Source organism: Poecilia latipinna, unplaced genomic scaffold (genome assembly GCF_001443285.1).
Source record: "Poecilia latipinna isolate Pla-1442-1.1 unplaced genomic scaffold, P_latipinna-1.0 Scaffold3260, whole genome shotgun sequence".
In the NCBI taxonomy this organism is placed as follows: domain Eukaryota; kingdom Metazoa; phylum Chordata; class Actinopteri; order Cyprinodontiformes; family Poeciliidae; genus Poecilia; species Poecilia latipinna.
In genome coordinates, this window is record NW_015115876.1 from 39,821 (window position 1) to 52,755 (window position 12,935).

At 37.5% G+C, this 12,935-nt stretch overlaps 1 protein-coding gene and 1 long non-coding RNA gene across 2 annotated transcripts; both read left to right on the plus strand.

Annotated features, from left to right (window-relative positions):
• Positions 1 to 3,279: 3,279 nt before the first annotated feature.
• Positions 3,280 to 7,792, plus strand: LOC106940513 (high choriolytic enzyme 1-like). The gene is made up of 10 exons (XM_015023277.1): positions 3,280 to 3,387; positions 3,539 to 3,569; positions 3,726 to 3,791; positions 3,902 to 4,054; positions 5,473 to 5,590; positions 5,693 to 5,871; positions 5,995 to 6,076; positions 6,883 to 7,007; positions 7,205 to 7,266; positions 7,623 to 7,792. Exons 1-9 carry the CDS (start codon positions 3,340 to 3,342, stop codon positions 7,255 to 7,257), a joined length of 855 nt encoding a protein of 284 aa, XP_014878763.1. The 5' UTR covers positions 3,280 to 3,339; the 3' UTR covers positions 7,258 to 7,266; positions 7,623 to 7,792.
• A 3,338-nt stretch (positions 7,793 to 11,130) lies between these two features.
• LOC106940515 (uncharacterized) lies at positions 11,131 to 12,232 on the plus strand. The gene is made up of 3 exons (XR_001423118.1): positions 11,131 to 11,195; positions 11,499 to 11,793; positions 12,035 to 12,232. It is a non-coding gene; the product is annotated as an uncharacterized LOC106940515 (long non-coding RNA).
• Positions 12,233 to 12,935: the final 703 nt, after the last annotated feature.

A 12,935-nucleotide genomic window follows, 5' to 3' on the forward strand; every position in this document is an offset into this window, starting at 1 on the left:
TTCTGTATCTGTGTCAGAAAAGATATATGGATCTTTAACAAGATATATGGCCATTTACCTTGATAAAGATATATGACTTTGTCAAGTCATATATCTTGATAAAGTTCCATATATCGAATAGCGCATCATGGTGAAAGTGGTAATGCTCCACTTGTGAAAGTAAATCTGTTGGGCCTCACCTTGACAACAATTCACACTGCCAGACAGGTCACATAAAAACGCTTCTACGAACAGCATCATGTTGGCAATGTAAAAAGCAACAACGACAAAAAAAAAATTCCCTTTTAGGTGAACACAATTTACAGTTAAATGCAAGGAAATTATGCAGTTTTTGAAGAATACAGTCAAGTATGATAACTGTCTTGACTGTAAGCATTTTGTCTGCAAACAACAAAAACAAGTTTCATCTTGTTTCTAAAACTTTAACTACAGAACCAATATTACTGTTAAAAATGTATCCTCTCCTTTATATATTTTTTATTTGTATTTTGCTTCTTATGTTGATTGAGACATGGGGTTTCTTTTTTTATAATCAAGCTGGCCTGTCAACTGCCAGATGCAGTCTGCATTTAATAAAGTTAATTTATTGGATTGTAGGATTTGTCTGAAATGCTAAGATAGTATATGTGAAATAAATGTGTAAAATAAATTAATAGATATGATAAAGTGCTATACATGTGACATGCACTGGATAGTAACTACAGATGTGCTGGGTCAGTCACAGAGGTGATGTTGCCGTTCATCAGCCCCATTGGCCCTTCTTACCACCACCAGCAGGCGGTGAAGTATCTTGCCCAAGAACACAACGACGGAGGCAGACAGAGCAGGGATTGAACCAGCAATTCACCAATTGTCTGATGAACTCCTACATCAACATCACTGCCCCTACATAAAAGTAAATGTGACTAAAAAGACAAAAGCTGAGCGGTATTTCATGCCCCTGCAAGTCAGGAAGACACTGTTATAAATGCACAAAGCATTTTCTTTGAGACAATGGTTTTCTAGAGAAAGCTTTCAACATGTTCTTTTGTAATGTAGGTGCAAGCAATAGATAGTGCAACTGTTCCCACATTTTAAAGAAGTAATGCAATGGAAATACTAAGGAACTGTTACAAATCTTCAACCCCACTTTTAACCAAAAAGAGGTTGAGTACATTTTCACACCAGGACATATATGCACAAAGAATATCTGGTCCATATGAAGCAATTTATTTCAGTTGCATTGTGTTGAATTGTGTTATTTTAGAGCAAATTCAAATGTCTTAAAAAGTTCACAAGACAAACCTCTGGGCCAAGACATGACCAATTACGGTATATGGAATATGGAATTCAGTTTAATTCTAATTTGGTTCACAGAGCTGAATGATGAAGATTAGATGGAAAAGAGGGGAAATGCTGATGTTATTCAGTATAACTTTCCAATAAGCAGTACAAGCCTGAAGCCGTTGCTGCATGAATGAAAAAACCCAGAATATTTGCATGTGAAATGGGGAGAGGGTGTTCGGACTCCAGCTGTAAAACGGTAAGCTGAGGCCAGAAGTTTTAATAGTTCAGGTAAAGTCTTTTTCCTAAAATATAAATTACTTCATAATACTAGAACTCTAATTGTGCATTGTTAAATCCAGCTTTAGTCAGGTTCACATCCTATTGCAAAATTACTGTTACATTTTGATATATCTCAGGAAAATTGGCTGACTACATCAAATATTTGACTTTGCAATAATCCCTAATGCAGCACACATGGTAACAGTGGAGAGGAAAAACTCTCCACTGTTCCACAAAAATAAAAGACTTTAGGCTTGATGCAGCCTGGTGCCCTCAGACTGGAGACTTGACCTGGACTCCTGGTCTGTCACTCAAGTCTCAGTAACAACTTTTAACTCATGTAATAAAGAGTGAAAGGAAGCTGGTGAGTCAGCTAGAAACCAGTCAGTAAAGCAGGCAGGTAAAGTGTAATAACCAAACACCAGTCTTGATTAACTCACTGTTACTTCTAGCTGTATGAAGGCCTACTTATAATATTCTAAATGCCTCACAGCATCAGGGACAACCGAGGAGTCTTCACCTAGAAGCCTCGTTCAGTTTTCTTCAGAGAAAGTGTTGCTGCACCACTGAGCTCACATACTGGTGTCAAACGTTTGTGCAGGTTTGTGCAGCACATAATTTCGTTTGTGCCACTCTAATTTAAAAGGTATTAATAAATATTTCCAGAGGTCAAAAAAGGTATATTTTTAGATACTCAATTTCTTGAGTATCTAAATTTACTCAAGAAATGATTTCGATAACTATAGTTACTATCCACCACTGCAGATGACATGAGTGAGAGCAAATGTATGGCTATGAAAAATACATCTGTACTTAGAATGAAGGAAGATTTAAATAAATACCAAATCATTAAAAAGCAGTATTACATGAAAACTCTGGCGGAAATGTAGCTTTTGACAGATACTCAAAATTTTTCTCAATGAGGCCGTGATGAAAAAGAAACCTCACAGAACAAGATCAATTTCATGATCTTGAAATTGATCTTGTTCTCTGATCAATTTCACAGAGCAAAAAGGCCTTTACCATTGGGAAAAAAACCCTAGAAAACTGCATTTCATCCGGGATAAAGTGTCCATTTAGTGCAGAAGAGCTCCTATGACTGGTATTCCTTCAGGATCTGACCGGCGATGATCAGCCTCTGGATCTTGCTGGTACTCATGTACTCATGAGATCAAAGCTGATGCTCATGAGTACAACACTCAGAATGAGGTTTGTATGGGGAAATGGGAAGAGATGGCATTCAAAAGGAGGTTAAAGAAAGTGGTGAGGTTTTTTTTATTTTGGGAGATGAGGAGAAATATATATACTATATATTTAAAACTTGTCTTCATTTTCTTTGAAGAAACAATAAATACTTTTTCAGTGTTGTTATGGATATTTTGTCAGTTCCATTTAAGGGATTTTCACTTTAAATGACTTGGCTTGTTACATCAAGAGGTCCACCCTGCCAAAACATCTTGCCATTGTTTTGACCCCCATGTCAAATTTTCTAGGTCTGCCACTTATGTTGTTTTATCAATAGATTCATTGAGACACACTACGCTTGAATTGGGAAGCAGTCATGGATTGTATTTTGGTGGCTGTGTTTGGTGTTTTGAGAAGACAAGAGGAAATTTCATCAAAACTGCAAAGTGTGTCACAGTTTACTGATACCACAGAACCTGTTGAGTAATAACTGTCTTTGTTGAGCAGTTTCCCATTTTAGGATCAGAATAAGTTGACTTTCCCACATATATAGGCCTAAGCTCCAGCTCTTTGCTTGAGTGTTGAGTGAGTCGCTGCTATCCAACAGCCATGATGCTCCTAACTGCTCTCCTCTGTGGGCTCCTGTCCACATCACAGGTGAAATTAAAGTCTAATTATTATAGAGCTTTTGCTGTAACAATTAGTTCACTCTGCTGAAAAAATGACTTCTACTAAAACTAGAAAACATTTGTGGGTTATTTTGTGTTTTATTTACACTGTCTCAGACTAATCGACTACTTTTTTGCAGCCTTTATTTGTAAAGACTGATGACAACGATGGTAAGACTTGACTTGTATTTCAGAACATTTGTTCTGAAATATGTCCTTTAAAACATTGTCTTTAGTGATATTTTAATTCTTGATTAGTTCATATGTTTTGTTGTAATCAGAGCTACTCATACCCTTACCTCCCTGAATTTGTGTTCTGTTTCACAGGCAACAACATTGAGGACGATGACTTCAGTGTCTCCACCCTGCTGGAAAAGGCCAATGCTAACCTGGGTATGCATGTCATCTAGAACTTATACTGTAAAAGATTAGAATATAATCACCTCTGCATACTAACAATACAGGAAGTACACAATGACATTTCCTCTCCTTATATTTGACAGGGAAGAACTTGGATGACCCTCTGGTGATGTTTGGAGACATTGCCTTGCCAACTGGTCTACGGAATGCTGATCCCTGCACCGCTCGAGGCTGCCTGTGGAATAAAGACCAGGACGGCAACGTCTACATTCCTTACAGGATTTCCAACCAGTTCTGTGAGTGGTGTAGCAAGCTATTCAAAAGTGTGGGAGTGTGAGTGAACTGGGAGTGGATTGTCGCTGTCAATGCTCAAGCAAGAGGCGGGGGAGAGAGTAGGAGATATTTGACTAAGTCTATCTCTAAAAGTCTACTGAAAAATTATAAAATATATTTCACATGTCACACTTTAACTCAAGAAACTCAAACATATTAGTTAAGATGCAATGAATATTCTAAGGCCACAGAAGTGTTTATTTGATCATGTTTTATGGTGTTTTTCATAAATCATACTGTTCTGTTTTATCATTCCTGCTGCTTGCTGCAGCATTTTTGATTTGCTGGTTGTGATTGTTTTCCATCTAAACATATGCAGTACTTGCTAGAAATACTCTAATTGGAAGAAAAAGATCTGTCTGTGATTGCCTGGTGGTTACGTTGGGGGAACAGAACAGGCAGGGCAGGAGATTGTTAGAGTGGAGAAAGATTTATTAGTTTGTTCAGATGTGTGTTCACATCACTGCACGCTCAGGTCAGTGACACAAATATAACAGCATGCAGTTTGAAACAGCACTCAAGCCCAACATGGCTTCAAGTTTAGTTATTGAGTAATGTTCTTTTGGAAGAGATTGTCTCGAATAACCAAGAAAACAAAGTTAAAATCAACAATCCAATTTATTACAGAAAAATATCCAATACAATGTATAATAAGAACAGAGAAATAGTTTCTCATTTCAGTGCTGGCCCACAGCTGTGCATCAGTAAGGTAGCAAACATGGTGTGGCACCAAACAATAGGATTCATCTATTAGGCATCTAAACTAAACTACGTCCTAAAAGGGCGTTTCCCTGTGAATCACTTTCTGTCTTCAGTGCTTCAGCAACTGAATTCTGCTTATTTTTCTACTTGTGTAATGTAACATGTACATGTAAGTGTGTAGATAAAAAAACAGGAACTTTTCTGTTACAACTGTCAAAGGCAGACAACCTCTGACCTAAACAACACATTTTAACACATTATATCAATAAACAGCAATCTGATTAAAATAATAAAAACTTAAGAAAGTAAAAGCCTTAAACATTTAAACATAATCATACAACAGTAAGCATATGTTCTTTACTCTATAACTTTTCATCATATCTCAATATGAAATGTTTATGGTCTTTGGGACATATTAAATAAAGTGTAGCTTAGCTCAACTTGGTACCTTGATGTCCAACAGCATCCTGAGTTTTCTTTGTCTTACAGTTTTATCTAAACTCTTGATAGCTGATCATAGCTCAACAGTAAGTGTGTTTGCTTCAGGGGTATAGGAAGCTTCACATACACAACTGCTTTGCTTGTTTCCAGGAACATACAGTAATGATAACACATATCCTTGCACACAGTTAATTATTACAGTTACAGCAATAATGTTTCCTGTCATGTTTATTCCAAGCTCAAAGAGAAAGAAGCATCATCGTCAGAGGTCTGGAGTCATTTCACAACTCAACTTGCCTTCGCTTCAGGCCCCACCAAAGGGAAAGAGACTTTGTGGACATCCAGTCCCGCTCTGGGTAACAACCTGATACAAAACCCCAATGCAGTGCTCCCACTTCATCAGGTCAGCTGGCAGATAGTCGTTTGTGGTGTGATGTAGTTATGTTGTATCAATCCAGGTGCTGGTCTTTTGTTGGCCGTCGTGGCGGCGGTCAGGTGGTGTCGTTGATGCGCAACGGGTGTGTTTTCCATCAGATCGTCCAGCATGAGCTGCTACATGCTTTGGGCTTCAACCATGAACAGACCCGCTCCGACAGGGACAGTCATGTCCGCATCCTTCTGGAGAATGTTATCCCTGGTGAGCCGCCGTACACAAACCTTTATAACTGTGTTCAAATAAACATGGAATAAGAATTTTTGAACTTAACTTGTCTAAATATATAATTCAGAGGAATCATGGAGTTATGTTTCCTGCCTACAGGACAGGAGCATAACTTCATGAAAATCCAGACCAATAACCTTGGCACTCCCTATGACTACAACTCTGTCATGCACTATGGAAGGTAACACCTACATTCATTATCCTAACCTCTGAAAGGTTTTCATCTTATCTTAGCTTTCTGGTTGGGTTCTTCGTTCAGGGAAATGATAACTTTGTAAAATCAAATATAAGATCTAAATGTCACTTTGGCCCAACAAGAACCTTTGGGGTAGTGGGATTCTTCAGGGGAGGATGTTCCTAAGCTGTCACCATCATTTTTTTTTTATAATCTTCATAAATTATTTGAACACAGTTCTACATGGAACCCTGAATGGCCTTACATGTCTGTATGTCAGTATGCGGTGTTTTTGATGAGCTAGTCTGCTCTGTACATTCATCCTGAGAAACAACACATTGAAACTGTTGTTTCTTGTTGATCACTGACTTCATTTTCTTCAGTTTCCACTGAATAAAATGTTAGGGGGTAGTAGTAGTGAGTGACTTGTGTGCTTAGGACTAGCTAGGTCCTGGTGTGTCACTGAGCTGACACTTTCTCTTAAAGTGTCAGCTGATATTTGTAGCAAGACTTGTGCTACAAACATTGCCAGCAGCAGCAGAAAGCCAGACTGCCTGAACAAAGAGCGAGAGTAGGAATATTTTTATGGCTGTCTTCTCAAAGATGGAAAACAAGTTATCCAATATTAAGTTATTTTATTTCTGTTTTCTTTTTGTCCTCCAACTGCCTGGAGAAGTCTAAACCTCCTCAGTACCACACCATTCTTCATTTTAGTTTAGACCTCTAACCTTCATGCTGCATAATAGGAAGCAAGAAGTGATTCAATAAAGTGCCTGAGAAGAGAAATAAAATTTCTGGTTATATTCTGGCAGGTTTGCCTTCTCTAGGAACAGAGAGCCAACCATTGTTCCCATCCCCAACCCAAACGTAGAGATTGGAAGAGCCACCCAGATGAGTCAGAATGACATCCTCCGGGTGAATCGCCTCTATCAATGCAGTGAGTATTTCTTCCAAAATCTTTCCTTCACCTTTGCTGGACAAAGGGCACAAAATACTAGAGGTCTTTTTTAATCCCTAATGAGCCGCACGGCCTGAATCGTACAAGTTAAAAATGTGGAGTGATCAGTTAGTCCAGTGGGTTTTATGACAGGAAATCTATCAGCTTTTACTGATGTCTCTTTTATTTCATTGCAGATTCAAATTTTCTTAAAAATAAACAATCTGCGTCGGGAATGCAATTCCTCTGAGAGTTCAAAGTAAGCTCAATGTTTCATTACACAGCAGTACCTATAACATTCTCAGTCACACGCAACATGTGATATTTTACAATAACTGTACATGAACAGTTCTATTAAAATTATAGAATATTTTACTGATGATACATGAAGGAATATTTTTTGCACTTCCAAAATATACAAGCTAAAACTTATGTTGCCTCATCAGCATTGACCTACAGAGATGTCTTATTTTATCACTGCAGAGACTGTAGGAGATGCTGTTAGTTTCACACACCATATGATTTAGAACTGTTGTGTGTGTCCTTGAACGTAGCTTTTAAAATATTCTGGTGATAACTGTTGATTTTGTTGCATCTTTTTCTTTAACCCTACAGGACCAGAAGCAGACATACAGAGGAGGCTTCTTGCTTTTATTGGCTTCTTTGCTGCTGACCTAATGAGAAATTAAAATGACTGAACTGTCACTGCTTTTTCCACAAATACACAAGAATTGATGCTTTCCAGCTTGATGCAATGCAAATATTAATAAAACTAGTCAAAGTGACCTAAATGTTCATTGTGCTTATTTCTTTCACTCAAAATACATCACATTCAGTAATGTTGTCTACAGTATGTGGCCCACAGCAATTCTGACAAACACAGGTGATCAAACATAGGAAATTGTGTCAGTGATAAGAATCAAGGTGGAACTGATCTGAAAGCTCAACTCAGATCTGTGAGAATGTCACATTTGGTACGATTAGAAGTTTAAATAATCACTATCAATAAACATTTTAGCTTAGGTTTTGATAAGTTCTATTTTTTTTCATATAACTGAAGACTCTTATGTTGAAGTTTGTGCAAACTGTCACAAAAACAGAAACTTTGTTCTCATGTTTTCTTACTTGCTCCTACAGCAGACTTGCCATTATGGTCCAAGAAACAGTGTTAAACGCAAGAGAATGTGGTTTAGGTTGTAATATTTGGACTAAAGTAAGAAGAGAATAAAAGACTTGGTAAAGAAACTGCTCGTCAGAGTAAAGTGGGTAAACATGACATCTGGTCACAATGAATACAAGAATATTTGAATACCTGAGTATTATAGAAACAGAGATGTATGACATTGTTTGACAGTCACCTATAACATTCCCAATCCCATGGGGGGGAAGGGGTGTGGGGGGGGGGGGGCAATCGGGTCATTTGTCAAAGTTTGGACAAGAATTTTTATTTTTTAAAATAAGCATTTTTGTGAAGAAAACATATGTCTAATATTTAAGTTGCAAAAACAAAAATTCATTCATATTTTCTTTGCAAGTGTCCTTGCAATTGTAGTAATGGTAAGGTAAGGTAATTTTCTTTATATAGCACATTTTCAGCAGCAAAGTAATTCAAAGTGTTTTATATGAATTAAAAGTAAATACAAACAAAATAACAAACCAAAGGAAAGAAGAAGAAGAAAAAGAGCAAAAGAAGAAAAATAATATAATGATGATCTAAAGTATGTAAACTAGATGCTCCTGTTCAGGGTTGCTCAGTATCTTCTGGTCTAATTCCATTTCTGGGTTGGGAGAACAGGAGTCTAAGTATTTCTGGATTCTAAGTTCATAGTTATTCTAATTCTGATTCCATTTCTGGTCTGTATAACATTGATCTAAATAGTGCATACTCCACAATTTCTATTATTACTAGTAAACTAAAATAATCCTTTTCTGGGTTAAATAGGGAGTACTCCACCGTTTCTAACAAAATAAAACAAAACAGAGAAAAGGAAACATTAGGGCAAATGGCAACATTCAGACAAAACAAAGGGCAAAACAGAGACATGAGTGATAACTGATGGGCATTTACCATCATGGCCTATCATCATGTGATGGTTTATGCCAGTGGCAGAGCTAGACTTTTAAAGTTGGGGGGGCCAAAAGGGGGCCAGGGCTATCTCTGGGGGGCAAAAATTGAAATAATGTGTATACATTTATATATAGAGCTATCTAGTCGATAAATCAATATATGCATACACACACAATATATATATATACGTCTCATTAACGGAATATTTAGTTTTGTTAAATGACTGGAAAATTTTAAGCCCCTCCGTCATTTGACAGGTTATAATTAACACCCCTGACTGCTGCACATGGACAGACATTATAGACTTTATGCAAAGACCCTGCTAGCAAGAAAATGTTCGTAGTACGTCCGTGAACGTCGTCTGAAGTCGAACCGAATGTTCAGACCTGACGTTCAGCAAACGTTGTCTGAACATTCACTCTGAACATTCGTTCCCAAATAATTTTCTTTTTTTGCTGTTATTTCACTTGATTTAGATTTTGTATCTTTAAAACTTTTATGACTGTTATTATTTTTTATCAAATTTTTATTTTTCACTTCTTATACAAAGTGCATACTTCCGAATGTTGTTTGAACGTTCTTGAACGTCTTCCGGACGTTTTCATAAATGCTGCTTTAAAAAAACTTCCAAAAAAACGGAGGTATTACAGAGAGCTTTATTTCTCCCTACAAAATAATAAATTTTTAAGATTGTTTTGTTACTCTTGCTGTTATTCTAATGCAAACGTCTCTTCTATGTCTTAATAAAAAATAAACAAATGTTCGGACTTGACGTTCGCCGAATTTTAATACATTTAAAACCTTTATGGTGGTTAATATTTCTGACAAAATCTCTTTTTGTCATTTTAGAGAGTCTGAATGTTGTCTGAAAGTCATCTGTTCGTCCGTGTGTGTCGTTTAAAAATTGGGTTACTAGCTTCAATACCTTATTTAGCCAGTAGGGGGCTCTACGCCCGTCTAAACATTATCCTCGCCATTCAAATAATGGTTATAAGTCCGATTTTTTCTCATTTCCTTTCCTGCATAATCTACATTGCATTTATTCAAACGCAATGTAAACGTATCTCAAAGGAGAGTAATACTTAAATAAAAGTCCAAGAAGTACTTCCATTTGGAAAGTATGAATTTTCTGCAGAGTGACGTCACTTCCCAACTCGGATTTCTGCAGTTAAAAAGCAACGGAAGTGATGGGATCTACCTTGTTCGGTAAGTTATTAGTTTCCATACTTATTTCTTTCATATTCTAACCTGGCACGTGGTTAAAGCGTAAAAAAACACATAATTTGTTGCCGATGCCTTTTGTGTGCGTTTGTATCTCGCTAAGCTTCGTCCTCCTTCGTTTCGAGCACGTGGCGCCATTATCTCATGACTTCTCAACCTCTATTATAAAGTTTGACTCGACCAGAAATATTTATCTACGTGAAGTGTCCTGCTCTTTTTCCCCTAATGTTACTTGTCCTGGGCCACCGAGTCAACATAACTGATAAGCAGGTAATCGGGAGAGTTTGAACGGACCGCTTCGTTCATATACTGAGGGCTGTAGGAAAAAACATCATGGCGTCAGTTCGCATGTCTACTACTGAGGAGAAGTTTAGCTGCTGGCAACAAGTACAGCTGAGTGGGAATTAAATTTTTCAGCACATAAAATTATAACATTTAAAAACTTGAGTTCTACATTGTCCTTTTTAAAAAGCCAGATTAAAGAAAATAAATGCATTAATACTTTGTATTGCCAAATTTGCAAAGCTTACTGACATTTTCCAACACAGCCATGAGAGGTAATGGGAGTTACACCATTTAATTTTCTTTTGGAATTAATTAAATATTTTTGAATTTAATAATTTATTTTTAATCCATAGCTGGAATCTGACAGCAGAATCTAGAGCAGGGGTGGGCAACTCCAGGCCTGAAGGGCCGGTCTCCTGCAACTTTTAGATGTATCTCAACTTCAACACACCTGAGTTAAAATAATGAGGTCGTTAGCAGGACTGGAGAACCTGACTGCACTGAGGAGGTGATTCAGCTGTTGGATCCAAGTGTGTTGGACCAGGGAGACATTAAGAGCTGCAGGACACCTGACCTCGAGGACCAGGATTGCCCCCCCCTGCTCTAGAGGACCAGTAAGCACTGAAGTGGTCTAGTTAATGTAAACTAGTTAATGGTTACTTGTGGATGAACAAAAAATCTAAATGTTCAGTCTGATCCATAGTAGCATGTTATTGTTGAGCTTGTGGTTTATCTTAAGCTACTGTAAACACTGTCTTTTCCTTCACTCTGGATCATCAACTACAAAATAATATGCAGCTGGACATATTAATAGCACATTCGTTGGTATCGCAGCACAAACTACTGGGTGATGTTCTGTTTAATTCAGTGTTAGTTAAATTACCAGTTAGATCTGATGTTTATCTTATTATTTCAAGGTCCTTCAAAGAGTTGTTGATGCTGATGGCTGTGAGCAGGAAGGACCTCCTGTAGCAGTCTGTGTTACAGCCTCTGACTGAAGACACCGTTTTTCTGATGAAGAGGACGCTCAGAGTTGGTCATACTCTTTCTTAATGGACATTATTGTGTTTATGTTTGAATGTTTCCTATTTGATTAAAGTAATGATTGTTTTTTTTTCTCATATGTAATTTCAGGTGACAATTTGAAAGTCGTACAGAAATGTCGTCTGGCTGAAGATGTCAGACCTCAAAGCAGAAGCCCAAGAGGATCAGGTAAAAAGTTTTTGTAAGGCAGTAATTAGGATTATTAGCTGCAAAGAGAGAGAGAGAGAGCTGTTCATGGTTTCCTTCAGTTTGATCCCTTTATGTTGCTTCAATGTGTTTAGGAGTTACTACAGTATTACAGACCACTTAGAAATACATGATAATCAAGTATTATTGGACAAAACTTTGATTAATTGAATAAATCACGCTGATGTTTATGCAGGTTTTTAATTAAATGTTTTTGTTACAGGTGAACTGAGATCTATTCAGATTCTGAGGAAAAGCCACAGATCCAGAAAATCTCCCCTATGACCAGCAGCCACAGCCTCCCACCTGTCCTCCACCTTCACTCCCACCTGTCCTCCACCTTCACTCCCACCTGTCCTCCACCAGCTGCTCTGTGTTCACCTGTAGCTGTTTAGTCACACCGGTAACTCCACTAACCGACTCCCTTCAACTGGAAATTCCTCTATCAGGTAAATTTAACCATCATGTAAAAACAGTGACTACACTTTGTGTATCATATTTTAATTGAATTATTTATAGATGTAGGGCATTTTTGGATTTGATTAGTTGACAACATGAATAAGAGAGTTACATGCAAATAAAGGTTTGTATGGTGGGAGTTTTGTCTGTTTTAATTTTCCTGTGTTAATCCAGGTGAGCTGCAGCAGAGACTCATCTAAACCAGGACAGAGGGTCCTGACCTGCCGGGCTGAACACCCCCAGTCTACATTGTAATAAATTATTATTTTACATTACAGTGTTTTTTTTTTGTTTTTGTTTTTTTTTTTTAATCATTCTTTGCATACTGAAGCATTCTGTGTAACGTCTTCAAAGCCTTATGGAGTTGAAGAAGTTTGCCTGGGAAACCCCAGGATGCTGCGAGCCGTTCTGACCCGTCTGACAGTCACTGGTTCTGCTGAAGAGATGGACTCACTGGATGAGCTCGGCCTTCCAGCCTCCATTGCAGAGAAATTAGAAGTCCTGAACCAAAAACTGGAGTCAGGAGCTGTTCAGAAATAAGTGGTATGTATAATTTTTTTGAAAACATAGTTAGCCTTTCTCTTCACATTATTCTTTCCTTCCATCAGGTGCAGTACTGTTTAAATATTAACTTTTAAATTCTCTGTGTTACTTTTTTAGCTGGA